At 34.1% G+C, this 27836-nt stretch overlaps 2 protein-coding genes and 1 long non-coding RNA gene across 3 annotated transcripts; 2 read left to right on the forward strand and 1 right to left on the reverse strand.

Annotated features, from left to right (window-relative positions):
• On the forward strand, positions 1-21746 carry LOC111509694 (solute carrier family 25 member 35). The gene is made up of 4 exons (XM_074170496.1): positions 1-325; positions 5737-5975; positions 14287-14512; positions 21236-21746. The coding sequence occupies exons 1-4, from the start codon at positions 82-84 to the stop codon at positions 21439-21441; spliced, it is 915 nt and encodes a 304-aa protein (XP_074026597.1). The 5' UTR covers positions 1-81; the 3' UTR covers positions 21442-21746.
• LOC111509697 (uncharacterized) lies at positions 10921-14280 on the forward strand. Its single transcript, XM_074170495.1, is given in 2 exon segments — positions 10921-12116; positions 12119-14280. Coding segments are annotated over 2 exon segments (975 nt in total). The 5' UTR covers positions 10921-11773; the 3' UTR covers positions 12751-14280.
• Positions 14967-25997, reverse strand: LOC141480481 (uncharacterized). The gene is made up of 2 exons (XR_012464370.1): positions 25830-25997; positions 14967-15545 (listed from the first exon to the last, which is right to left on the reverse strand). It is a non-coding gene; the product is annotated as an uncharacterized lncRNA (long non-coding RNA).
• Between the last annotated feature and the right edge of the window lie 1839 nt (positions 25998-27836).

Genomic DNA, 27836 nt, shown 5'->3' on the forward strand with positions numbered 1-27836 from the left:
ATTATTTCTCATGTAAATTTCATACCTTGTCCAGATTGTTTGTCGAACAGTTTGAAAAATATATTAAAAGTATACTCGGTGATGGAGTTTTTGATAGGCGGTGCTTCGTCAATGGGAGCAGTGTTTTTCACAAATCCATTAGAAGTTTTCAAAATTCGTATGCAGCTACAAGGAGAGTTAAAAGCCAAAGGAACACATGCTGTACATTACAAAAATATTTTTCATGCTTTCTACACAGTCGTTAAAAATGACGGAGTTTTGGCTCTTCAGAAAGGACTGACTCCTGCTCTCGCAGTACAATTAATATTGAATGGAACAAGATTGGGTAAGCCAATAATTCTTGGATGATAAAGTAAATACAACACATAGTATATCAGTTTTAAAACTGATATGGTACAAATAAACATCTGTTATAATTTAAAAATTGCTACATCGTGATATAATATATAAAATAAAAATCGTTATAAGGCTCCGGTTCATGTCGTCTATCTAAAAGAACAAAAAAATACAGAATTTACACGCTTCATATCTTACGATAACATAAATAACATTATTATAAATTCTGTTAGATTCAACAACCAGAAAAAACTATAATCATTTCACCAATAAATCTAATTTTATAATGGAACACAAAGAAGTGATGCCGAAGTGAAGAAAACTTATTAATTGAAAGAACGTTTTGATATTTTTGCTAGAGAATGTATAACATTTTATAAACTGATGCTAGCATATCATCATCATCATTTGACAAGATAAAAATATATATCAATTGGCTCATGAAATTAATTGAATACATATTGTTTTCTTGGGTTTTTGGATCTCCCACAATCTAAAAACAAACGACGAAGTTCCTTGGGCTGCATGTGAATGAACGCTGTACATGGACTACCCATACGAGTATGAATGAACTGTGCAAAACACTTGCTCCAAAGTGTTATCTCCTGTACCAACTCAGAAAGACCGTCGAAAAATCTGTATTGATGATATATATTTTGCACACTTTCAGTCAGTAATGACATATGGAATCATAGTATGGGGAGTATCACAGGAGGCCAATAGGATACTCAAACTCCAGAAAAGAGCAGTTAGAAATATCGTTGGAGTGGCCAGGAGAGTAAGCTGTAAGAATATATTTGTACAGCTGAAAATCCTGACTTTCCATTCTTTGTATGTCATGCATATACTGATATATGCCAAAACAGAGCTGGCCTTATTCAAAGCGCTGGAAAACAGTAGATATCACACAAGAAATTCAGCAATCTTGGAAGTGCCGAATCACCGTCTCCAAAAAACAGAACGTTGCCCAAAATACATGTTAAAATCCTTGTTTAATCATTTACCAAACTGCTACAAAGATCTTCCTTTGAATAAAAATCAAAATAGTTGAAAAAATATCTTATTAAAAGCGTACTACTCTATAAGTGAGTATTTGGAAGACACATATTTTAACTGATTTTATGTATGCATGCATAATTTCATATTTTATATTTAATCAAAATACTTGTTTTTATTGCTTTTAGATGTTTTCTGTATGATCTGTAATCTGTTTATAAGTCTCCTATTTGTATAATCGAAAATTCTCGTGGCAAACTGTTCCTGACACCTGACTTGTTCTGTATTATGTAAGAAACACTAATAAGAACCAATTACAAATAATTAACCACCAATACTATTATATTGAGTCCTTTTACATGCTTTCATGCCCTTAGTTACATCAATAACTATATTAATTATATTGACTACAATTTGTGTAAAATCTTTTTAATAATAATTTTATCTTATAAATATTTTTTTAAACTGATACTGCACTATGCCGACTCGTTCTATATTATGATAGACATAATCTAAAGAACTAATAAACCATTATTATTATTATTTTGAAAAAGGGGGTTGGTTGGGTAATAGGATCAATTTTTTCTCAAAAAAACAATTGTATTCTTGCTGACGTTTCGAATTTAATTAAATTATTCTTCAGGGCTCTGTAACACTGAATTTTCATGAATATACCTTCCACAAAACTTATTTCAATTTCACAAAAAAATAATGAGTTCTTAAATTACTCACCGAAAAGTAGTTTTTTCGTGTTGATGATAATACTATTTTAAAAATCATCAGACATATTAGATACGTATTTGAAAAATAAAAATAAAAAACATTGCAAACAAAAAATTTTCGAGACAACACCAACACAAAACGACATGAAACAAACGTTCCATCTAACCTGACCTCCAAAATGCAAAAGGGAGGTATTCTCGAATATTCATTATTTAAAAAACTATCAATTCTCAACATTTAACCTGATCTCCGATTTCTAAAAGGGACGTGTTTTCAAATTTTCGATTTTTTAAAAACTATCTATCTTCAACATGTAACCTGATTTCCGAATTATAAAAGAAACGTATTTTCGAATATTTAATTTCTTAAAGAATATTTTTCCTTAACATCTAGCTTGATGTTGAGGAATTACTAATTGACGAATTACTAACAGCTCAAAAAAATATAGTGAGAACAATGTGTTTCAAAAAATATGATGACTCATGTAGGGAGCTGTTTACCGATTTGGATATTCTAACTATTATTTCACTATATATATTCAACTGTGTTGTTTATGTCAAAGCTCATCTCGACAAATTTGAATCAAGAGATAATCTTCGGCTCGCCACAGTATATACGTTAAGATCTAACTATAATTTTATTGTTCCCCACCATAAATTGACGAAAGCAGCAAACGGCCCTCTTATTATGCCCATCAAGTTATACAACAAACTACCTATCTCTCTTAAACAGCTATCAAACCTGCATTCCTTAAAAAAAAATGTTAATAAACTGTTACATGAGAATACATTGTATTCCCTCAATGAATACATCCAGGCTGATTTGGAAATATTAATAACTTGATAGCAGCAGTTTAGACTGTACTATTTTCAATTGTCATATTTTTCAGTTTCATGTTTTTTCATACTTCTGTTTGATATTTTCATATCTTTCATATCTTAATTTAAAAATAATTTTTAAATATAAAATGATTGATATTCATAGACAAGTTTAGCGACACTGATAGGCCACTACGTTGGAAGATATAATATTCACTGACATCCCAGGCGTTGTTACAGAAATTTAGCCTTTTATCAGCTCCAAAATAAGCACTATTTCCACACTACAACTGCAACACTCTTCTCGAGGCGCGTTTCAACCAAGACGAGAAGAGTTACAATTCTGGTGTTTCGGAACAGTGCTTGTTTTAGATTTAATCCACACCGGAGATTCCAGTTCTATCTTTCATTTCTTAGCTATTGAGAAAATAAACTTCTACTTCGAAGAAATGTCGCAGACTCTGCGAAAGACACCCACTCAATAATACCATCGGGTATTTTTATTGTTGGCCAAACTTGAAATGAAAAAACAGGAGCCAACACGGCAGTATTAGAATTCCACTTCTAAACAGAAAAATATGATATAGTCAATCGCCATAAATCTGTCGAGACAGCGAAATTTTCAATAGTAAGGCAATCCAAATGAATAATAGGTAATTCGCTTCCATCGACTATGGCGAATATAATAAAGAAAGAATAATAATTCAAACGAATAAGAAAAAATCCCAATCTTCATGTTACTCGTTCCTTAAATATTACTTAGTCCCGACCTAGAGAATCTAGGGGTAGGCTATATTATAAAACGAATAACTCGTTCCTATCATCGTTTTATGTTTGATTCTTGAGCTCAAAATTAATTCAGAATTGTCCAAAACATGGAATACGAATAAATTTCCAGAAAGTATTTGAATGTGGTGCAGGAGCCAAATGATATTGTGATTAGCGGAATCCTCTACGTGTGAAAAGAAAGAGAGCTGTCTGCCATAAGGAGAGACATGAGTATATTTATATAGCCACTAAGCAAAGAAGCATAAAATATCACTTGTGTGATCACTTGGACCTCTTTCCCGTGTGAAATATTTTGTCAAAAACTTTCGACCTACGACGCTTAAAGAAATCCTACAAGTTTCAGCCATCCATTCACAGAGGTGCTGCGTTCACTTGAGAGTGACGCTACTTGATAATATTATATTGCTACTTCAGTTTTTAATGTTAGTTACATTTTGGAATGAACTGATATCAAGTGAAAGCTTTTTACATTATGGTCCATAAATCATAGATCGAGCGACAGATTTCGCAGCATGTGTACCAAGTTGAGTCAGAGTTTTTGACAAAACAAAAGCGAATATGTTCAAACACCAGGGTTCTATGCATCTTTCAGTAACTTGGTATGGTGAGCTCAGCTCCTGAAGCTTGTCTCCATTTGGAGACAAGCTTCAGGAGAAACACGGAGAACGATAAATGTTTTTTTACACAAAAACTACAGGAAAATCCTTGAAGCGCTCTCAGAGCGGTGCCTGTGCAACATTGGATTTGAATTGCTGGAGATTAAATCCATTTGGAAAATCGTTCTCAGGAAGTTTATTCCACATAAACGCAGTTCTTCATATGAAGGAGTTATTGAACACTGAAGTGCGAGGTGTACTGAGTTGAACCTCAAAACGATGAGTATGAGTATACCTCCGGGTATGTTTGGAGGCAGAGCTCCATACAGGAGAACAATACTACTAAGATGGTCTGATCTGAGCTTTATAAAGCATCAAAAGTTGCTGAGGTGTGTACAGTTTTCTGTATCGGAACAGTGTTCCAAGCTTTTGAGAAGCAGCCTTTGCAATTCCAGCGACATGATTGTGCCAAGACATATTGGTGTCCATTTTAACAACCAAGAAACTTATCGAAGCAGAAAGCGGAATTGTCTGACCTGACATTATTTCATCCGGTTCGGAGACATTCATCTTTTTGGAGAAAACCGATGCCTGGGTTTTTGAGACATTGAATTGAACCTGGTTACTTTCACCCCAATTCGAAATCACTTCTACATCTTAATTAAGATATGCAACCTCCTGCTGCCGGTGAAGATTTGCCTCTGTAGCCGATGCCCTGGAATCCAAATGGAATGATGAGACAAGTGTGCAGTCGTCAGCAAAGCAATATATTGGATTCTTGGTTTTTTCCAATAAGTCGTTGATATACAATAAAAAAAGGGTTGAATACAATATGGATCCTTGAGGAACACCAGCGTTGATGGTGAAAATATTCGAGAGATATTCATCGATGGCAAGTTGCAGGGAACGTTCTTTCAGTTTCAGTGTTTCTCGATTGCGTTATTCCAAATATTTGAGGATATAGAGGTTTACGATTTACTCCATGATTTTTGATGTGACTGATAGCAAAGCGACTGGTATATAGTTATTTGGAAATAGACTGAACGCGAGCCAATCTTCCCCTTTCTTGTAAGACAGGTTGAAAAGTCTGCAAAATACTGGTCCGAGTTCATTTGCGCACTTTTTAAGTACGATGACGAGCACTTCATCAGGGCCAGACGCCTTGTTGATATTGTCATTCGCGACGAAATATCCTAGAGGAAGTTCCTCATTTGGTGAATTTTCCAAACCGTCCGCAGTTCTAGATCAATTCTACAATTCTCAACTACTACTCAAGTTATCAAGTGTCAGATTTGAATTTACCTTATTTCTGTCGGTTGTCAAGTTTAACGAATGTTTCATGCATTATTTTATATACTTAAATGAAAACTAATATTTTTAGGAACCAAGATAACAAAAATATTTTTCTTCAATATAATTCCACAGAGAAAAACTAATAAGCACGCAAGCTCACACACAATGATTTAACATTTTTTTAGGTACAGTTCATATGGCAGAGAAGAGAGGACACATTAAAGACACCAACGGAAATATAAAATTCCATAGAGTTGTAATATTTGGAGGTTTGAGTGGCGGTCTTGGACAGTTTCTAGCAAGCCCTTTTTTCTTACTGAAAACCCATTTTCAATCTAAAGCAACATCTTCCATAGCTGTTGGATACCAACATCATCACGAAGGGCTTTGGAAGGGTCTACGAAAAATTTATGAAACACATGGGGTAAATATGTGATGATATTATAGTGAAAAACAAAACAATCGAATATCAACATCAATACAAAATATCGTAATATCCTTTGAAACAGAGGAAAATAGGTACAATTTCGAAACTCTGCAGGATCGACGGAGACGATGAAATGATAAATTTTCTATTTTCCGAGACCAATATTCAGATTATACCAGAAAAAAATCATTGTGAACAAAATACAGATTGGATAATTCGTTCATAATGTGCTGGAAAAATAAAAAAATCCTTCAGTTATTACGATTATAAAAAATTGTATACCATTGGAATATTTTCAACAGCTACTTTGAGGGGTAATGACATACAAGCAGTAAGACAAATGCGTGTCTGCTATTTTAAAACAAACTCTCGTTAATCATCAATTTGTGTTATTTCCCTTATTTGACTGTAGATGTTCAAACATCTGATTGCATTGTTTAAAATTACTTTCTCTGATAACATATGTTCTCCATATCGCATTTAACTTTGTTCAAAGAATAGGTAACAGGTCTGCCAACAAAAAATTATGGACAGAGTCAGATACTGGAAATGTAACGACGTAACTATTTCAATAATCGGAAAATTCGGAAATGCAGTGTTGAAAAATATGAGATACTAGCGGTTGGTTTACCAAACGATTCCACGAGATATCCAAAAAATAAAGTCAAAATGTGGATTAATTCAACCGTCCCTATTTTCAATTGAATCCCAATTTTATTATACACAATGCAGTTTTACCATTACCAAAAAAATTCCAACGAAAAACATTTTTCTAAACAATTTTTTCTTCATATTTTTTATATTTTACTCAACAAGCTTTTATTTAACTTGCAATGTTTGGGTCAAATCTGGCAACTTCATTTTAAAGCAGTTATTTTGAACCTATTGTGCAGAAATTTTATATACACGTTTACTTAATGAGTAGAATTTGGAAACTCTGGAGTGAAATGAATCTATTGAAAACACTTTTCCCTCGCCAAAACAAAATTGCTGTCTCTTGACGCACGTTTCGCTAACCATGTTCCCTTTGAGTAAAGAGAGATATGATGTCAAAAAAATATCAAAGAGATAGCTGAAAGTAAGTATAGTGAAAATATAGTGGATAAATTGATTAGAAAAAGAAAATTTAGAGAGTGCATTCCCGTATCCAGCGCGGCTGGATACGGGAATGCAAAATTGCTAGTTCGTTGCATGAGCGACCAAGAAAAATCCACAGAAGCAACGTTACGTGTGTGCTCGACGCTTAGTAAACACCAGAAACCATTTTCAGATTCTGAAAAGATAGTGAAGGAATGTATGTTGGCAGTAGTTACGTCACTTTTTGAAGAAAAAAAGATGTCTCTGCAATTCGAAGTATTCCATTGTCAGCGAGAATTAATACATGAAGAACTGAAGTTTTAGCTGCGGACATTAAAAACACTCTTCTTGAACTTCTGCAAAAGACACCTTCCTACGCTACGTAATATGTTTGACATTGACTGTCAGATTTTTATGGAAGAGTTGCTAGCAATATTGCCGTTGAAAGGTAACACTCGAGGTGAAGACTAATTCAAGGCCAATGATGATTTTATTACGAAATATAACATCAGTTATGAAATAATTGTTTCGCTTTCAACTGACGGGGCCCCAGCAAGCAAAGAAGAAGGTGTAGTGAAGAGAATCAGAGATAAAAATTTAGGTCTAATATCGTATCAGTGCATAATTGACCAGGCAGCCTTTTTGTGGAAAACTTTGTGGAGAACAACACCGACATTTCAAATAGTTCCTTTCTGAATGTGATTCTGCGTTTTCAGACTTACTGCAACACAACAATGTTCGTTGGCTAAGTAAAGAACAAGTTATTGAACGTTTTTGGCTAATAAAAGAACAAGTACCCTCCTTCTGACAAAACTTGGACACGCAGGTAGCCAGAAAGCACTTTGACGAGCGCAATATGCTGGTTGTGGCTTTTCTGAAAGATATTTTGAAATATTTGAATGCGCTCAATACAGAGTTACAAGAAAATGTGATCTGATACAAAGCGTGTCTGCTTTTCGTCGTAAGCTGGATATTTTTGAAAAAGATATCGATAAACAAGAATTTATTAATTTTTTGACAATTCTTGAATTTAAAAAGGAGATCTCTGAAGAAGACATTGCGGAGTTTGTAAAATTTCTGACCGATCTTAAGAACGAATTTCCTACAAGATTCCAAGACTTTGCAGAGATAGGCAAACAATCTCCGTTTCTTAAATCTCCATTTGAAATTGATGCGGCGGCAAAATGGACAGATGTGGCTGCCAAGTTCTTTAATCTGTCAAAGCCTTCACTTCAAATGGAGATAATTGATTAGCAAGAAGATGTATCTTTGCAAATGTATAGAACGATATCCACTGATGACTTTTGGGCCAAACATGTGCCAGAAAAATATGAAAATTGTAAAACACAGCTATCAATTTGGCCACTATGTTTGGCTCGACATACATATGTGAAACACCTTTCTCAAAGATGAAATTTTTGAAAAACAAATATCGTTCAAGATTAACAGACGCTCACCTAGAACACACACTTTGAATTTGCTGTTCCTCTCGAGAACCAAACTATAAAACACTGGCTCAAGACCGTCGGTGTAGTTTCTCACTTTAATAAGAGGTCTTGTATTTCTTTTATAATTCAGAATGTGATTTGAAACCAAAATAATATGTAGCACTTTATTATTAATATTTATTATATTTCTGGACCCCGTTAAAATTTTCCCATAGTATCCGAACCCCCCCCCCTAAAACTACTTGCCGACCCCTGATTTAAAGCTTTTTTACAACAAAATTAATTTTTTTGTGAATAGATTAATTTTGATTTCAGACTTATTAAAAGTTATGTTACACCAAGCCATAGCGATGTTGAACAAAATCTTAAATTAGTTTCGAATTATTTTTTAGGTTGTGTTGCTATTAAAGTGTGTTTTTATCATACTATTAATTATTTGACAGGTAACATTGCTGATGCAAGAAAAGGTCTATTGACCCTTGTGGCAAGTCACAGCCATCATTACTTGTATTTGCAGAATTGAAATGTGCTCTCTAGTTACGGAAATATTCCGTGTGTGACTTTTAGGTCGATACCCTTTACACTTAGCGATTCAAGAGAAACACGCAAAACAAATTTTGAACACAATATCATTGACAAAATTATGTTGAAAAATAATTCCGTATACGCTACTGAAGAGCCGAGTGTCTCACAGCGAAACATCGAATGTCTAGCAGTGAGGATACCAGTATTCCATATGAGTGAAATTGCTTGAAGACAGGCAGTAAACAAATCTAAAGAAATTAACTTTAAATGTTCAGGCCAGTCTCGGATACACGTACACAGTAGGTTGAATGGACTGACGCCTATCAGTCAATTATGGAGTATCATTGACTTTAGGTCGATGATGGCCACTATCTTGCACTGACGAGTAGCTTAGGAGCCCGAAACCGGTCTGCAAGTGGACCCGTTCCAAAATTGAAAGTCGACTCTTTCAGTTGTATCGTCAATTGCATATGCAGGAAATTTTCTGTGAAGATTCCTGCACTGACGCCTGTCGGATATAATGCAGCACCGTTCGTGGTATTAGCCATTGGAGTAGTTGTTTTCTGTTAGGCATCAGTCCATTCAACCTACTGTGTAGGTGTATTCGAGACTGGCTTGAACATTTAAAGTTCATTTCTTTAGATTTGTTCAAGCATTTGTCTTCAAGCATAGTGTACTGACTAATGAGAAAGTCCATATAAAAGTATTTTTTTCGAAAGAATTTTTCTTTCGTGTAATTCAATGTTTATATGAAAATAGCTGTTTCGAGAGGGCTTTTTTCCCCAGTTTGTGTCTGAAAGTTAGTTCTTTGCATGATCCACACATCTTTGTATAGAGTTAATTTTTGAACAAACGTTAATTTTTGAAATTGATTACTTCTTTTCTTCATTTGTAAGATTCCCACATTCATTTGTATCAAGATGGAGGAGAAGAAAGCCAAAACCCTTCTTTCCCATTCTTTACTCTTTTTCAAAAAAAACATGTTTATTTTATTGATTCCACTTTGTAATTTCATTGGAAACTAGCTAACCTGAGCTCAAATTTTTGGTACTATCGATCTCAGGTAAACCTAGTTAACGATGTGGATTATTTACCAATGAGGTATTCTTTGAAAGACATTTTTTGTTGATGCATTTTCTGGATGCGTCCTTCCACATTCTGAAAAAGAAACAAAGTTGAATCAATAGAAAATCAGCTGAAATGTAATAAAAAGTATAGTGAGTAGTTCACCCTGATACCTGATAATATAAACCATTGAAGTCCAATTAGTTAGTAACTTGTATTCATAAATTTTCTCTACATATTGAATAATCTTTGAAAAAAATATACTTAGCTTACTTTATGTGGTTGACGTTTTGGAAAATACTTCTTCATTTTCCAAACTAAAAAATCCACCTGTGATGCGTGTGTTTGAAAGTGAATTAGTGGGTTTTGAAAATGTAAAAGGATCATTGTCCGAAACGTCAACCATAAAAAATGTGTACGCAAAATTTAAGAATAGTTAGAGCCGTTACACATGGGACTGATGGTCAGTCCTGATGATCAGTCGTGATGGTACGCAACGCAAAACGGATGCTTTTCACATGTTGCGTATGAAACAGTTTGAAATATGTATCTGAAGCGCGCGGAACGACGCGCTGTTGCCGCTTTGTGCATTAAACGATTATTAGAGAGAAGAACAAAAAGGAAAAACAGAACAATGTGGGTGCATCCAATTTGTGAAAAAAGATTTCTCCAAGGTGCATTTATGACGCTCTATTCAAATTTAAGAAACGACGAACACAAGTTTTTTAATTATTTCCGAATGTCAAGCAGAACGTTTGATGAATTGCACAATAAATTAGAAAATTCCTTGACGTTTTCTAACCAGATAAGAATTTCAATTTTTTCTGTGTAGAGGCTTTGCGTGGCTTTGAGGTAAGTAAAAGTATTTAAATTGTTACAAACTCTAAATTAAATTTTTATTTATACAGCATATAATATTAACACAAAAAAGTAATTGTAAACTTTACTACATGTTGTATTCGTCTATGTTAGTCTGTATTAGTTGCAATAAAGATGGTCGAACATAGTCTTCATTGGACGATGCTGGTGATGGTGTTGGTACAGATGTTGTAGACGAAGCCCTCGAGTAGTTTTCACGGAAATGTATTTGTTGATACTGTTCAAAGTTGTCATATGGAGGTCTGTCTTGCATACGTGACATATTGTAGAACTGCTGATCTGTATAATATGATGGGTGCCTATTAGTATACTGTGGCACATTTGGGTTTGCAAAATCAAATTTAGGTACATTTTTTATTTCCATCATTATACGAAGTACTTCTGAACGAAATTGTGATTTTTTATTAATATCAAAACTGTTTAGCGTTGGCAGTAAAGACTCAAAAAATGCCATGTCACCATCGTCGTCAGATTTCTTCATATCGTCAATAAAAGCTATTAATTTATCATCAATATTTTTATTTTTTATTGCTTTTTGTAGACCAGATCCAGATGACTTTGTAGGTCTGGAAGCTATTGAATATGCTCTTGTAGGACGTTCTGTAGCTCCAGTCTCTGATTCGCCAGAACTATCACGTGTCTCTTCCTCGTCTGTATTGGTACAGTCAAAATTCGTTTCAGTAGAATTTAACTCCATGACTTGATCCAAAAATTTTAAATTGTCATAGAAAATATATGTTTTATATTTTTTTGCCGCCTGTCCAGACTTAGTATTTTTCACTTTATTGCGGTCTCTTCTGTATGCATCTCGGGCTGTTCTCCATCTCTTTTGCACGACTTGTACTGAAAATAAAAACATTTATTTACTTGGTCATTCAAACGTGCTACAGTATTTTTATTTTTATAGTGAAATTAACACTTTGTTGTAGGTATCTCGCAAGTGGAAACACATTTACCGATTTGCACTATACCTACAGACTAGGCATCTCTACAATTAGTAACATAGTGGAGCAGGTGTGTTACAAAATTTGGGAATTTATAGGACCTGAAAGCTTACCCGAACCTACAACTGAAAAGTGGCTTGAAATGGCATATAATTTCAATACATATGCCAATTTCCCAAACTGTATTGGAGCTGTTGATGGGGAGTTATAAAACCCATCAACAGCGCCTCAAATTTCTTCAACTATAAAAAGTATTTTTCAGTCGTGCTTTTAGCAATTTGTGACGCTAATTATTGCTTTACGTACATTGATATCGGCCCTTATGGAAAATTTGCTGACTCTAATATATTTGTAAACAGCACATTTTGGAAAAGAGTTGAACAACTACCACTACCAGGAAATAATAAACCACTACCTTTTGTACTTGTAGGGGATGATGCGTTTCCGTTGTCTCCGCATTTAATGCGTGCGTATGCGAGAAAAAATTTAAATAACAAAAAGAAAATTTTCAACTATAGGCTTACAAGAGCAAGACGATTTATTGAATGTGCTTTTGGTAGTTTAACCAACAAATGGCGTATTTTCCATAGACCCCTTAATGTTTCTCAGCGCCTTTGCAAAAAAATTATAAAATCATGCTGCGTACTGCATAATTATGTATGTTTAAGAGATGGATATAAATTTCAACACACCTTGTCAATGAAAGGCGTATACAATAATAATCAAAATGATGCACCTCTAATAAATAGGCAGGGTTTCTCCATACGAGACGAGTTTGCTAATTATTTCATTAGCCCACATGGTAAAGTTTCTTGGCAAGACTCAAAAATATAATAATTAAATTTACAAACTTATTTTGCATCTTTAACTGTTAATTAGTTTATTACTAACTATTATTATTAACTGCTATTTAAGTTAGTGACCATTATGAATATTATACCTTATTGATCACTAAATTAAATTAAATACATTGTTTTTTATAGGGTAGGTATAGTAAAAACTGTACAAATACGAGACGAAATAAACAATATTAATAACAATTTTTTATATCTACTTACCCGCTTCCCGTTGTTTGGCTTCTGTCATATTATCATAGTTCGATACTACCACAGCGGCCACAGCCGCAAATGCCTTATTTTACATGTCACGATCTTTGTAATGTTCATTTGAGCTGTCCCAAATGCATGTTTTTTCTTCAATAAGACTGATAAGAATTTCTGTGTCTATCCGTAACTCGTTTTTCGCCATCATGCTTTTAAAAATAAGTACAACAGTGTATTCAACTGCGATTTTGTACGCAACTGACCATCAGGATACGTGTGTTAAATCTCATATGAACAATAGCTCGTCCTGATGCGTACCATACGCTGTGCGCACGGGCTCGACGTAGGCTCCGGCGGACGAAACTACGAACTGACAGTACGCTGTACATGTGAAATGTCGTATTTAATATAATGGCCCTCGCGGATGAACAGGACTGACCATCAGTCCCATGTGTAACGGCTCTTACTGACTAATCTACAGTTTACATTACGCGGTAACTTTTGGGGAAGAATTTTTCAGTTTGTTCTTCATTACACTTCAGCAGATTCTCTATTGATTTAATTATTTCTCTATCAGGTTTTTCATAGTTTGTCCCGAATTAATTTCACTCGTTTTCGATGTTTCTGCTGTGTTTGAAACTATTTTCGTTACAAGCTCTAGGTAATTACCTATACAGGGTGTATCGACGATTGGTGGAAGGAAGATAGCTGCTTTCCTGTTCAAGATAGAAAAAATTTTCAAATAAAAGTTGTAGTGAGTAATGAAAGCTATGCTTTGAAAATAACCATCAATATACAAGGTGTTTAATAAATGTGTGACTCATCAAAGTTGTGTTTTTTCAATGCATGAAACATTCCATATATTTCGACTTGATTGATTGCCTATGAATAGTTATTCTTAAAAATATACAGAATATACGGAATAATTTTTTTCTGACAAAAATTTTCGAAAATACTGTATTTGCAATTCCTATTAATAATTTTATCAAGTGCAGTTTTTTTCATATAGGGATAATCAATTTTTGGGATCACTTTTTTCTCGGTTCTCAATGAAAGCTTGACGTAGCACACACTATACGATATTTTTCCAATAATTACTTATACGTTTCTTTCAACTGCACATTCAAAAATGGTTGTTTTTCGTCACATCGTCTGGATGTATTGTTGAGAACGTTTTTCATAATACCGGCATGAAAAAAGGTTTTTTGCCAGACGTGTTTTTTATTGGTGAAAATGTGTTTTTGTTTCGATAATTAATACAAAGTTGACGTTTAACTTTGTGATATTGAACATATGAATCATTCGTAACATTTATTGCCTTTTCTAGATAAGAGGCCTTTATAGAGGAGCAACATTTTCGATACCTCGAGCAACCGTAGGATCCGTAACACAACTGAGTTCATTCGAATACGCCAAACAACATCTACTTAAATACGACTATTTCAAGGAGAATTCCCTCGCTACTAGTTTTTTGGGAAGCATGGTTGGTGGTGTAGTAATTAGTATTGTTATGACCCCATTTGATTTGATCATGGTTAGAAATTACAATCAACGTGAGTAAAAATTTTGAAAGAAATGATTTTTGTATATCACCTATACAGGGTGTTTTTTAATAACATATTATTATTTGGGAAGGTTACGTTGGGTTTAGGAAACAATTCTTTTTTTATTACAACTTTGGTATAACCCTAGATATTTTTATGAAACATAGACATATTCTGTGCATTGAAAGGCATGTTCTATTGTACATAATAATATTTCTATTTTCTGGTGCCGTCCGTTGCGAGAATCGTAATCATTTCAGAGTGAAAAATTATACACCACTGCTTTTGTTTGAATCAAAAATTATTTTTGAAACATCCATTCCTTGTCTCTAAATGTTTAAGTTTTTTTTCTCATCAAAAATTTTAAAAAATCACTCGTTGGAACATTTTTATGGAAATGGCTAAAATTAGAGATTGAAAACTAATTTTAGGTAAGGAGCAGATTTTGTTTTGTGAACATCGATCGATCGAATACGTTTATTTTCTCCTAATGTTGGTTAGTTAGTATTACATGTGTTTTATGTGGCTTCTGTAGGCTGGTGTCTCTTAAAGGGCTGTGGTAATTAAAAACATAATAATAATAATTGTTTTTTTGTGTAGCTTAATCTAGTCCTTGCTATTGGGTGTTTGTGTATAGTTACAGTGCTTTTGTCCTGTGTTGGTCCGATTAGTAGGTCTTCTCTCGTTCCTTAATTTGCATTGATTTTTTTGCGTATGGGTTGGGTTATCCTTGGAAAAGTTGTCCGGGTATAGTTGCAGGTGGTTCGTTGGTTGGTTCGGGATCTGGTGATATTCATTCTTGGTCTGCTCCTCTGGCAGTGGGTTGTCTTTTACCTGATCGCCAGCGGAAACTCTTCAAAGATGTCCTGGAACAGCTCCGGGATATCCTCCAGGGCTCCTGGGAGCCTGGCAGGGGAAATGGGAGCTTTTTTCTGGGGATCCTCCTTGGGCCTCCGCGGGGCGTCATGAGGGTAGCCAGTGTCTCAATTGCGGTGGTGTTTCTGCTTCTGATTGTTCTGGTAGTGTATTTGCCTCGGAGTTCCTGAAATCTCAAATTTGTGAACATACAGTTTTGATAGTTGTCTACCCAGTCTAGTTGTTACGTATTCAAGTCAATAAAATTAATAATATTACTAAAAAGAAAAACCAAGTCCATTGTGCAAATTCAGGAGTTTGTAGATATGCATTACATTTGTGTTCTTGCTGATGGTTATGCATTGGAAGAAGGAGGTTTATATGAGAGTCCTTTTCAAATAAAAATATTTCCTATGCATGAACATTTTCAAACATTGATAAAGGTTGTGTGAAAAGTTTTCAATCAGACAATTATTCGAAAGGAGTACAACTTACTCTGAGAATACCAAAAATTTAGATAGTGGTTTTGAATTCAGTTAACGATCCTAGATTAAATTCAATGAAAATTTGAAACAACTTGACTTTTTACTATACTTCTACCACATCCAACAGATTCGGTTTTTATTCCCTTGCGATTTGCCGTCACGAATGAACTTGACCGTATGGGCTGGAAATAGCGGTGATTATTAATTATTATTTTCTCTGATAGAAAATGTTCTCATTTCAGTAAGAAATCCACTGTGGTTTATGCAAATTCAGCACACTTCATAATAATCGCTAGATAGTTTATGGAGGATCACAGACATGGCCACCTAGGACCTCTCTGACCTCAGGGTTCATCTTAGAACTTTGCTTTACAGCAGACCAATTCAGTTGATAAATCACATATGTGAAACATGAGCTATGAAATTTAGAAATTTGTCAAAATATAATCCAAAATTCTTTTGGTAATAGAACTCTTTTCAAAAGACATATTTGAGCAAAAGTTTCTTGCAGCGGATCTACGCTGAGAAATAATTTGGGAGCTCTAAGAGAAAAAATTAGTTATTCACAATTTTATCTATCAAAAAAATAGCTAAGAAATAATGCAAAAGGTTGTTCAATAATCATGTACCATATGTCACAAGAATTTTTACCAAACCTTATATACCATGGATTACAGACAATATGAAGTTTATGATGAAAATAAGGGATAAAGCCAGAAATAAATTCAGAAAAACCGGTAAGTCTTAAGATTGGAATTACATATTACAAAACTCTTAGAAACTTCACTAAATCTTCTATTGAGCGAGCTTATCTAGAATACATCGCTTCTAATAATAATCATAATAACTCTAAAGATATATGGTTAAAACTAAAAAACTTGATGTTCACTATAAAAAACCTATATTGAATCTTCCCTCCCATGAATGATTATTTTATTGCTTCGCAACAACGGTGTAATAAGTTTGACCCAAATCTGGAACAATTTTACAGTAATAATGAATGAATGATTCTATCACATCATTCCTTGAATTGACATTGATCACCGAAAATGAATTGTTAACCTTCATGTCACCAATAAAAAGTAGATCAAAAGGAATAGATGATCTCGATTATTTTCTCTTGAATATTATAAGCTTTTGCTTGGAGAAGAAAGTTTTCCCAAGTATGTGGAAGCAGTCTATCGTGTTACCAATACCCAAAATCAAAGAACCTAAGGAATTCAAAGACTTGCATCCTATAAGTCTTCTTCCACTTCTTTCTAAAATTTTGGAAAAGGCTATTGCTCAACAGTTGAGAAACCACCTTCACAACAACAATGTACTTCCAACTTTGCAATCTGGTTTCCGACCAAACTATAGCCCTCGACATCAAAGGTCTGATAGGGTCATTTAAAAGCGATATGCGTAGAGAGCTTGAAGATGTTAAGTTGAAAATCGTGACATTGAATGAAAAGCCAGTGATGTTGTTATCCAAGAGGTACTGGACAGACTGAATCGAGCTAAAAACGTGTTCATTCGAGGGGTCCCTGAAACAATAGGAGACATAAATGCTGAAAAAGAGCACGATAAATCTATAGTAACTGAATACTGTAAACTGTCCAGCTAACCGAATCACCATTTTTCGAGTAGGCAAACCCAACCCTACAAACAAGTACCCCCGCATGATTAGGTTGGTAATGCCAAATGAACACGATGCTCGAACTATTTTGAGAAATGAGAAAAGTTTAATCGAGAAAGTTTCTACTTCGAAACTGTCCATCATAAGTGACCAAACAGCCTCCCAAGTTCAGCTACTGAAGGACTTGCGCGGGGAACTTGACACGAGGAAAGCAAATGGAGAACAAAATCTCACCATTAAATATATACATGGCATTCCCAAAATAACCTCCATCAACTTTCGGACACAAAATAATCTCTAACAAGAACCAACAACTGACGTATCTGTGCTGGAAAATTCTTCACACTAACTTAGACTCATTATCTGCTGAATTTAACGAACTCATATGTGACATAGTTGATCTCAAACCTAACATAATACTCCTAACAGAAACATGGCTTAAACCAATGCAATGAGATCATAACCGATTTTGCAGTTCAACAAGATATTGCCGTGATTCAAGGCGTGGAGGCCTTACATGTCAACCTTACCAAGAAAGCTGTCAGCATGAATATTGTATGCATCTAAAGACCTAATGATGTATCCCATGAAGCCAATGTCCAATTGATCAATTACTTATTTATCGACGCTTAACAACCTCATCATTGCTGGTGACTTTAACTACCCCAATATCACTTGGCCCATTAATAGTATACCTGACACAAATAGCGCCACGAGTAATTTCACGCAAGTTATGCGAAGATATATTGCAGACTATCCAAGGAAATGCAGTGCTTGCAGATTCCCACCCCGGATCCAGAAACGATTATCTTCATAATTTTTTATTCATTCTATTGGCAGATCTCGATGTGAGAAGTTCTCTAGAAACTTTGTATTGTAATTTTGAGTAAAATAAATTGTTTTTAAAAACGGTTTTCGACTTCAAAGTTACTTAAAGTTACTTAACTTGTGCGACAGGGACTTGTTGGAAAATGTGCAGCGTCGAGCCACACGTATGACTTGGTGAAGTGCGTCCAACCTATCCCGAAAGACTGAAGATGGCACAACTGCTAGCTTTTGACCAACGTCGACTCCGTGGGTACCTCATCATATCTTTCCGTATAGCTAAGTATAACTATGCTAATCAGAAAAAACTTTTTGTTTTCAACAAAGATTCGCGGTTACGTGGTTATACACTCAAATTAATAAAGGAAAAATTCGCAACGAGGCAGAGACAATATTTTTTGGTGAATCGCATTTTCGAAACATGGAATAACTCACCCAACGATGTTATGAATTCCGACTTAGTGAACAGTTTCAAAAACAAAATAAACATTTGCTTATTTGCTTAATCGCCTCTATGCATATATTAATTATTTTTCTTTTCTTTTTGCATGCGTTGTATTAACTTGTTGATATCCTTCGTTTTTAGGCTTACATAGGACTTTGTCCCCAGCATTCTGTAATCTGTTTAAAAAAAATCTGTTTTTCCGTTAACCAGCTGTCGCACCCCTACGAACGACAACCCTCAGAAGTAGAAACTTGTACGAGCTAAGGATTAACGAGGTCTTACCTTTTAACGTGTGATTCCTAACACGGATAATAATAATATTTTAATAGTTAATAATAATATTAATAATAATATTAGATGATATCGTCGCAGAATCGGATAAAGACGAAATCACTGTCCTACTATTGATCGACTTCAGCAAAGCTTTTGATACATTGAATCATCAACTACCTACTTCGATCTATATTACATTATAATGGACTTTCTTAAAGCACTTTGAAATTTTTCGATTCATGTCTTTCAGAAAACCAAATTACTCATTTGTGATTCGTTGACACTATCTCTTTTCAACCATTGTGACGTAGTGTATCATTATTTTCTGAATAAAAATGAGCAACAACGAATACAAAGAGTTCACAACTCTTGTTTGAGATTTTCGTACGGTATCAAGAAAAGAGAACCGATTTCCCATACACTCAAAAAAGCTAGGTGGCTGAAAATGTACGATAGGCGGACTCTTCATTCTTCGACATTATTTTATAAAGTTATTGCCAATAGACCACTTCCCTACCTCTATAACAAAATAACTTATCGAACTGATGTTCATAATGTGAATATCAGGCGCAAAATAATCCATGTTGTTAGACACTCTATTGAACTGTTCAAAGGGTCATTTACATATACAATAGCTGAATTCTATAAGAACCTACCACCTTCCTCTCAGTCGAAATCTGTTACCTGTTTCAGGTACTGCCTGAAAAAACACCTTCTGAAAAAACAATAATACCCGAATATCTTCTACGACACCTTGGCTCTTGTAGGCCATAGCTAAAATATTTGTATCGATATCTGCCTCATCTACCCTCTTTATTCGAATTAAATGTTGTACTCGCTATCACAATTTCAATTACAATTTTAGGTTTTTTGTCATTTTTCTTTGTTTTTCATTTTTTTCATCTTTTTTTTTTGTTGTGAGGTGTTCAATCTATTGACAAATTTGTATTTTGTTTTTCTCTATATTGTATATTCTGCTGTCAATAAATTTATTTTTTATTATTATTATTATTACTTATCTTAACGTTTCGGAGGCCAAAATCTGTCTCCGTCTTCAGAAATGGACAAAAAATTCGAAGATATTTGCAGTTATTTCTTTTGATTATTTATTTCCCAACTTCTTCGATGGGTGTGTCAAAGGTGTTATGAAATGTGAAATTCAGTTCAAAACTCCCAAATACCCAAAAAAGGTCGATAAAAAACGCGACAGCAAAGTTATAACATTTCAATTTGAATAAATTTCAAGTTTTTGCAAACACTGTACTCAAGAGAAGAACACATATTTACGCAGTATGGAAAGAAGATTGCAAAAATTATTCCAACTTTCAAAAATCATGAGCCAGAGTACCTACTTTTCTTTTTTGAACATTTCAGTTCCAATTACTCACAGGAGAAACTAGCAAGAATGAAAAATTATGTTTAACAGCAGAAAATGCCTTTGATGTATAGAAAATGCATATTACGTCCCACAAATATATTCTATTCTAAAGGTTACGTAAGTTTTTTCTTAATGGGCAACACATCGGCAGAAGCCAGCCGCACATTTGTAGTTTCCGTTAACAGATCTTGTGTTTACAAGAAAACTACTAAAATAATTTTATCGGACATAACACTAAGAAGGACAAACCATAGACAAGTATTTCGGGCTTTTGGTACATCATCAGTATGCTGCAGCCAAGTGTAACACTTAGTTGCCAAAAGAAATGCCGCTTTCTGCTAGCCTTACTTCAGTGGTTGAAGTTCAACCATATTGTTTTCAATCGAAGAGGTATTTTGAAAAATATACCTCTTTTTAATGTAAAGGCATTTTTATATATTACTAATTGTTGTCCGCGGCTTCGCTCGCGTAGAATTTGGTAGTTGTAGTACTAATTAGGACTATATTGCTGTATCGCTGCTGTTCCAATGTTTTGACAGAATCAGAATCAACGAACTTAGGCGTGCGCAGCGTTATAGAACAGTGCTTTCAAAAAATTGTTCTACGTCATCTAGTGACGAGTTACAGAAAAATTAATAGCCTAAAATCCTTCTCTATGAAATATTACTTATACATGTCAAGTTTCATCACGATCGGTTGAGCAATGTAGAAGTTCATCATTTACCAACTAACCAACCAACCAACCAACCAACAAACATTCATTTTCATATATTAGATAAAATGTAAAAATGTATTGTACCTATATCTCCCTCAACATAGTTGGACATTTCTTTATGATTTGACATTTTTTCAGCTACTGATGCAAGAGGAAAAGGCCTAATGTACACAAGCTATATGAACTGTGTTATGAAAATCTATGAAACTGAAGGACTATCAGCTTTTTATAAAGGATTTGGTCCCATGTACTTCAGATTGGGTCCACATACAGTGTTATCATTAGTTTTTTGGGACCAATTAAAATCTCTCCATGAGAAATTTATTGCTGAAAGTAAACCATAATCGTTATTTTTGCAGGTTATCGCATTTTAAAATGTTATGTTGAAGATCTGATTATTTTGGATACATTAATACGTACTGTATTATTTACTCCAATTTTTAGATAACCGATAACGAAAGGTGAATATTGTAAACATATTTTATACAGGGTGTTCATTGAAAGTGTTTATCCTAAATTTCTCAATGAACGAAAATGTGGAGATGGATGATTTTTCTAATAGGCTATTTTTTTTTCAAATGTGAAAACATATGAAAAATTTTATCTGTCGTGAACTGAGCATGAAATTATTAAAAACCGTTTTGGAAGATTTTGTGTTTTTCTCCTGAATAGTTAGATGACTTCGAACTGTACCAGCCGGATCATTTGCTTTTCTCGAATATTTCTCTGCCAACCAATATAATTCCTTTTAGATACATTCAATGAAAAAATATTCAATATAATTCTAGCCTTCATAATCAAACCTGAAATATCAATATAAAATATAGTGACTCGATTTATTTCGAAATTTCTGTGGAAAAATAAATTCCGGTTTGATGCCAGGAGGGGGTTGATAAAAAAAATAATTAGATGAATAATTTTCTGAAACTGACCGCACTGCTCAGTCGTTATGAAAGCATTTTTACGGGTTTTTGATTGTTTGGTTGACGGTTCTTGTAGACAGCCCTTTGATATATAAGATCAAAAATGAACTCAACCACGAGTATATTCAAATTATTCAAAATGAAATAGTATTGCTGAGTTTTCGTCACAGCAATAACTTCAACTTGGCAAATGGCAAAACATTTCAATGTATAGCGTTATCCGCTTTTCATTTTTATTTTTTCTGGAAAACAAAGCGGCCAAATCAAGGGATAAGAAAAGTTTAATTTTTAGATATTTTATCAAACACAAAAACAAATGTTACATAAAATGTCAGGGTATATATTTTTTGGTCATAAATGTTGGTTAAACTGTGTCGTATAAGCGATATGGACAATATTGAAACAAAAAAGGAATTTTTCAGAATAGTTTAGCGCTCTATATCATATGTATTCAATTGTTGAATTATATTTCGTTTGATTTTTTTTGGACTGAAATTATTGGACGAGCATATATGAATTGACGGTATCGATATTATTATAGTGCAAATTTGTTTCAGACAAAATAACTTCATATGCTCAACTTACAACATTGTGTTTGGTTCCATGATATATATTTGAAATCTGCCTCCTCAGGAATAGTATTAAATAATTTCCGAGCCAGTTAAGTATAAGAGTGTTGGAAAATTGATTTTTGTGTCAGAGGAATAACATGATCATTTTTTCTGCGGGTGTTGTGCAATTGAGTCGGTAGAGCGAAATTTCTATATCTATTATACTAAAAGAGCTGGCGAATGTTAAAAATTTTGCTTCGTTTCAGTTGAATAATAAGGTGGTTTGTGTAATATTGATTTCAGGAACCTGTTTTGGAGCAACAACAACCAACAAGCAATTCCGTAACTCAGGTGACTCGCTACAAATGCATGGTACAAAATTTTGAGGTTAGAGTTCGTTAATATTTTTACCAAAAATTTAAATTTAAAAAGTATACAACGGAACTTATCACAAACATACTATTATTACTCTCAAGTATTTCACTTTAGCTTCGGGAAGTAGGTATTACATAATGATCAATTTTCAGCTGTGAAAAACAAGGAATTATTGCAACTGAAAGGTATACAGTGAGTTTTCTCCAGATTTACTGTCAGTAATCGATGTTCGAGCCAATTTTTAATCAAAACCAGATCCGATTTAACTACATGTTCCAGTTGCTACCAGCTATTTGCCTTGTAAAAAATGGCTGTATCATCTGCGAAGCCCAATATTTTACCTCTGCCATTAACATACATGTTGAATGAAACTGGCCTCAGAACTGTGCTTTGGGAGACTCCTATAACAGTTTCTTGTGTATCATTCAAAATGTCATTAATGTTTACACACTAAAGTCTATTGGCGAGAAAGCTCTTGAACAAGTTCAGAGCAATACCTCTTATACCAATATCTCAAGTGTTTTCAGTGAAAGGTTGTGGTCAATTGTGTCGAATGCTTTCAACAAGTCATTGAAAACGCATAGGGGTTTATTCTCATTAAGAGCAGATAATATTTCTGAAGTAAGAGCTAAGATTGCGTTTTGGCTAGATAATTGTTCACGAAACCCAAATTGACGGTCAGATACCTATAATATTATATTTTGAGACATGTGATATTACCCTTTTTTATGATTTTTTCGAATACTTTGTTCAGGTGTGTAGTGAGTGATATGTGTCGGTAGTTCATAATGTCTGTCTCATCGCCTTTTTTAAATAATGGGGTTATTATGGTTTTTACTGTCGTGTACATATACTCTCAAAATATAAGAAATTGTCGACGACCTACGTTTTTGTAACCCATCTCTTTTTGGTGTAGGTACTGAGAGCAGCTCTCATTCTAAAAGAGCTCTCTCTGATTAAGCAAACGCATACGTTAATTTTTTTGACTTCCTTTTTTACTTGTAGATGAAAAATATGCTATATAAACGTTTGAGTTTTATCGCAAATTTTATTGAAAAAAAAAGCGTAATTTTCAGTCGACCCAACTCTAGGTATATGATATTGTGACTTATCTCGCTACTAAGTACGCAAAATATGTTTTTATGATGCACTGTTTGGAATCTTTGGTGTAGTAATGAATATTACTGGAGTTTTTTTTTCCAACACCAAATCGTTATTTTTAACACCTCGACACGTGTTTCGATCACCAAGTGATCTTCAGAGAGTTCAGTTTTAATCTTCCTCTTTGAAGATGATCACTTGGTGATCGAAACACGTGTCGAGGTGTTAAAAATAACGATTTGGTGTTGGAAAAAAATCGTTGTAATAAATTAAAAAATTGTATACGGGGGGTCTTATTCTTCCAACTCATTTGATTTTAGAAATCATCAAATTTGAAGTAGAAACTTCTACTGACCCAAAACAAATTCCAGAATGAAAAAATGTTACATAATACAAAGTAAGTAGGTACTATTGACAATATATAAACTATATTTTGGTAAATAACAAAAAATATTTTTCTTGACAATTCTGCCAATACACAAAAACAAACTTTGTTGCGAAATTAGTAGTTTTCTATTTAGGATTTCTAAGCTCTGGGACTTCGTCACTTGTGAAGGGAATGTGAAATGAGAGAAAAAATGACTGTTCGACATTTGGAAATGCCATTGACTCTTTATTTCAAAACCAAAATGTGTTTTTACATTCATAATCTCTCACTAGTGTTTCATCAGTTATACTTTTATTGAACACAAACATGGACCATGAAATTCAACAAAATTTAATCTGAAATAACTGTTTTTATATTCAACTCGATTCTGATATTTTGATTCACATCAAACAGGGTGAAAACAAAGTTGTGTTTCTATCATCTGTGATGGAATGAATTTTTTGAATAACACTCAAAACTATCTGCTATACAAGCGTGGTTCATTACCTATACATTTTTTCTTCATTCATTTTGATGCCACAAATCGTTTCAAATTTATGAATCATTGAATACAATATTGCATTTTCTTTAAATATTCGTCATATGTCATGATCAAACATGCTCACCGGATGTAAATCCTATTGAGGATTGGAACTATCTAAGTAGATGTGCAAAAAGTTGCGAAAGTCCATTTACGAACAAAAAACAACTTAGTGTTGCGCTCATAGAGGGGTGGGATAACATGTTCCGGGTGTATATTCGAACGCTAGTTCGTGGAATGCTTCGGAGAATGGAAGTTATCGTCCAAGCTAGAAGAGGCAACACCCGATAGTAAAAAATTGTTTTATTGTTTTCTTTATCAACTTCTTGCTGCTTATCGTTAAATTTGTAATGTTTCCATAATTATTATAAAGAATAAAGAACGCGGAGAGAAAATGCAATGCTTATGAATTTTCGCCATTTATATATATTGTCATCATATATTGAAACGAATCGTGATATCAAAATAAATGAAGAAACAATGTATAGGGAATGAACCGAAGTTTTATACAGGATGGTTTTGAGTTTCATCCAAGAGTTGTATTTCACCTAAGAGCTGCCGTAAACCTAAATGACAGAAAATTTGTTTGATGAGAATCAATCTGGGAAAAAGTTCCTCCTTCCTTATTAAAAATTATCAAGATCTGGCTAAAAATTGAAAAGTTATTATAGAACAATTTTTTCAACATGTGAACACATTTTATGTTTTCTGTTTGCCAAATATAGTCTCGGAATATATTTTGATTTTCGATATTTTCGACCTTCGGAAGCGTATATCTCCATTATCAAAGTAGAACAGCACATCAACAAGTAGGCAGACTTCAGATAAGAAATGGCAATCTGATTATTCACATTGTGACTATGTTGTGACTTACCACATTTGCGAATAAAATCTTAATAATATATTAATTATTTTCACTTGAAAAAGTTCATAACCAGACCAAGTGGTTTTTCATAAACCACACTATCCTTTTGAATGACACAGATAAACAGGATGAAAAAACTGACGACGTAAGTACGCATAGTTGGAAAGCCACCGTTCATACCTAAGTATGAGTGGTTGGTAAAATGAAAAATTGTTATTCGTTTTCAATGACGCAAATAAGAGCAGGGTCATTCAATTGATTCAGAGAATTAGAGTCAATAAGTCGCCGTTGAAATCGCGATATAACGAACTCAACCAAAATGAATTTCAAATCTCATATATGTATCGTTAGAAAGTAAAACATATATTTCAAGTGTTTCAAGCAAATAATCAGGTATCCTCTTTCGGAATTGTTTTCAAAATGGGCACTGAATTGAAAATATTGGAAGTAAAGAAAAAGTTTGACCAGATGAACTGGTCCAACAGTCCAACTGAGGATGCTACTATGCAGTGAAACTCGTTTTGGAAATAAAGTCTATATTGTGAAAATTTGAAATTATTATTATTGTGAGTTCTATATACTTTCTGAAAACAGAGATCAACCGGCGACTTTCTTACATATGTGACCAGCCTTGGAAAAATGCAATCAAGAAACACAGAAAATCTCAGGCTGTTGCGCTTGATATCTCATATGCCTTAAATTGTGTCTGACAAGAGGTTTTACTAATTTAACTTCGATGTTATGGTTTGCGATCATCTTTGTGTCTTTGTTCGTGGCACTCCGATATTCTCAACACCGTTCTTTTTACAAATAACCATCAATGGTTCTTTCTCTGATACTTTTGCAACAGCAAAATAATCACAAGTAGTATTAGGAACCTATTGGGAAAAACCAGAAATCCAATACACTGTTCTGCTGACGACAGCGCGCTTGTTTCTTCTTTCGATTTAGATATCCTAAAATCATCTTTGACGACAACAAGAAATTTTTTATCCTAATTAAGATCTTGAGAAAATTTAGGTTTGGGATGGCAATAACCAAGTACTTACAATAGGTATCCAGGCATAAATTTCCTCTGAGAAGGCAAATGTGGCAGCATCGGACATAATAATGTCATCATTGCATACAATTCCGCAGCTTCAATTAATTTATTGGGTGTCAAATTGGAAACCACCATGTCTTGTCACAATCATGTTACAGATATAGCCATAGATCCTCAGAAATTTGGAACACTATTTCGAACTAGGAATTTATACTTTCCTCGGCAATTTTTAATGCTTTATTGTGCATAGCGTCATCACTAGTCACAAGCTGAAACTGTTGGATTCATTACAGAAAAGAGGCATTCACCTGACTGAAAACCTAAACATTATTCAACATCGATAACCTGGCATATTGAAGAAATATTGCAAACTTGCCTGTTTTCTATGAATATTTTCACTGGAATTGTTCGACTGACTTAGCTTGTTTGATTCCACCGAGAGCGATATGTGTCAAGAGGTACATGGCAAACTTCTGTTGTCTATATGCCCAGTGCTTCGAGCTTAAGCTCGATGAATTTCGAACGACACTTTTTGAAAACCACTTTCTGAAATCTGTTTTTCCAAATCCAACGTAAGATGTCCCTTTCTCACAAACATCGGTCTCTGAGAGTTTTGAGAAGTTTCCTGTGCGTCTCTGAATCTCCTTAAAATTAAAGCTTTAGACGAGCGATTCCTTTGGTTTGCAAAGATATAATGTAATGTCAATTTGGAGACAGTTTACCTTCATTAAAAAACGATTGAAGACTGTTCCTTCTGACTTGCAATCAAGTTGAATTTACATTGTGAGCCCCTTTCACTATCTCAAAACAATTTTCAGTAATAAAAGATCCTGAAGAATTTGGTCCTATTCGAATCCAGAAGGGGACAACAGGACTTTTGTCCCCCTCCCCTCAGACGCTAGGATCATAGGCAAACATGTAAAGAGATAGGACAAGATAACGCATTAAAACTGAGACGGAATAACTTGAATGGA

Source organism: Leptinotarsa decemlineata, unplaced genomic scaffold (genome assembly GCF_025532065.1).
Source record: "Leptinotarsa decemlineata unplaced genomic scaffold, Ldec_3_MD MMD2_P_RNA_scaffold_9, whole genome shotgun sequence".
Classification (NCBI taxonomy): Eukaryota; Metazoa; Arthropoda; class Insecta; order Coleoptera; family Chrysomelidae; genus Leptinotarsa; species Leptinotarsa decemlineata.

Coding starts and splice junctions, on each gene's coding strand:
- LOC111509694 (XM_074170496.1), top strand. CDS start 82: ATGGAGTTTTTGATAGGCGGTGCTTCGTCAATGGGAGCAGTGTTTTTC. Junction 326..5,736: donor ATTGAATGGAACAAGATTGG/GTAAGCCAATAA, acceptor ACATTTTTTTAG/GTACAGTTCATATGGCAGAG. Junction 14,513..21,235: donor GGTTAGAAATTACAATCAAC/GTGAGTAAAAAT, acceptor ACATTTTTTCAG/CTACTGATGCAAGAGGAAAA.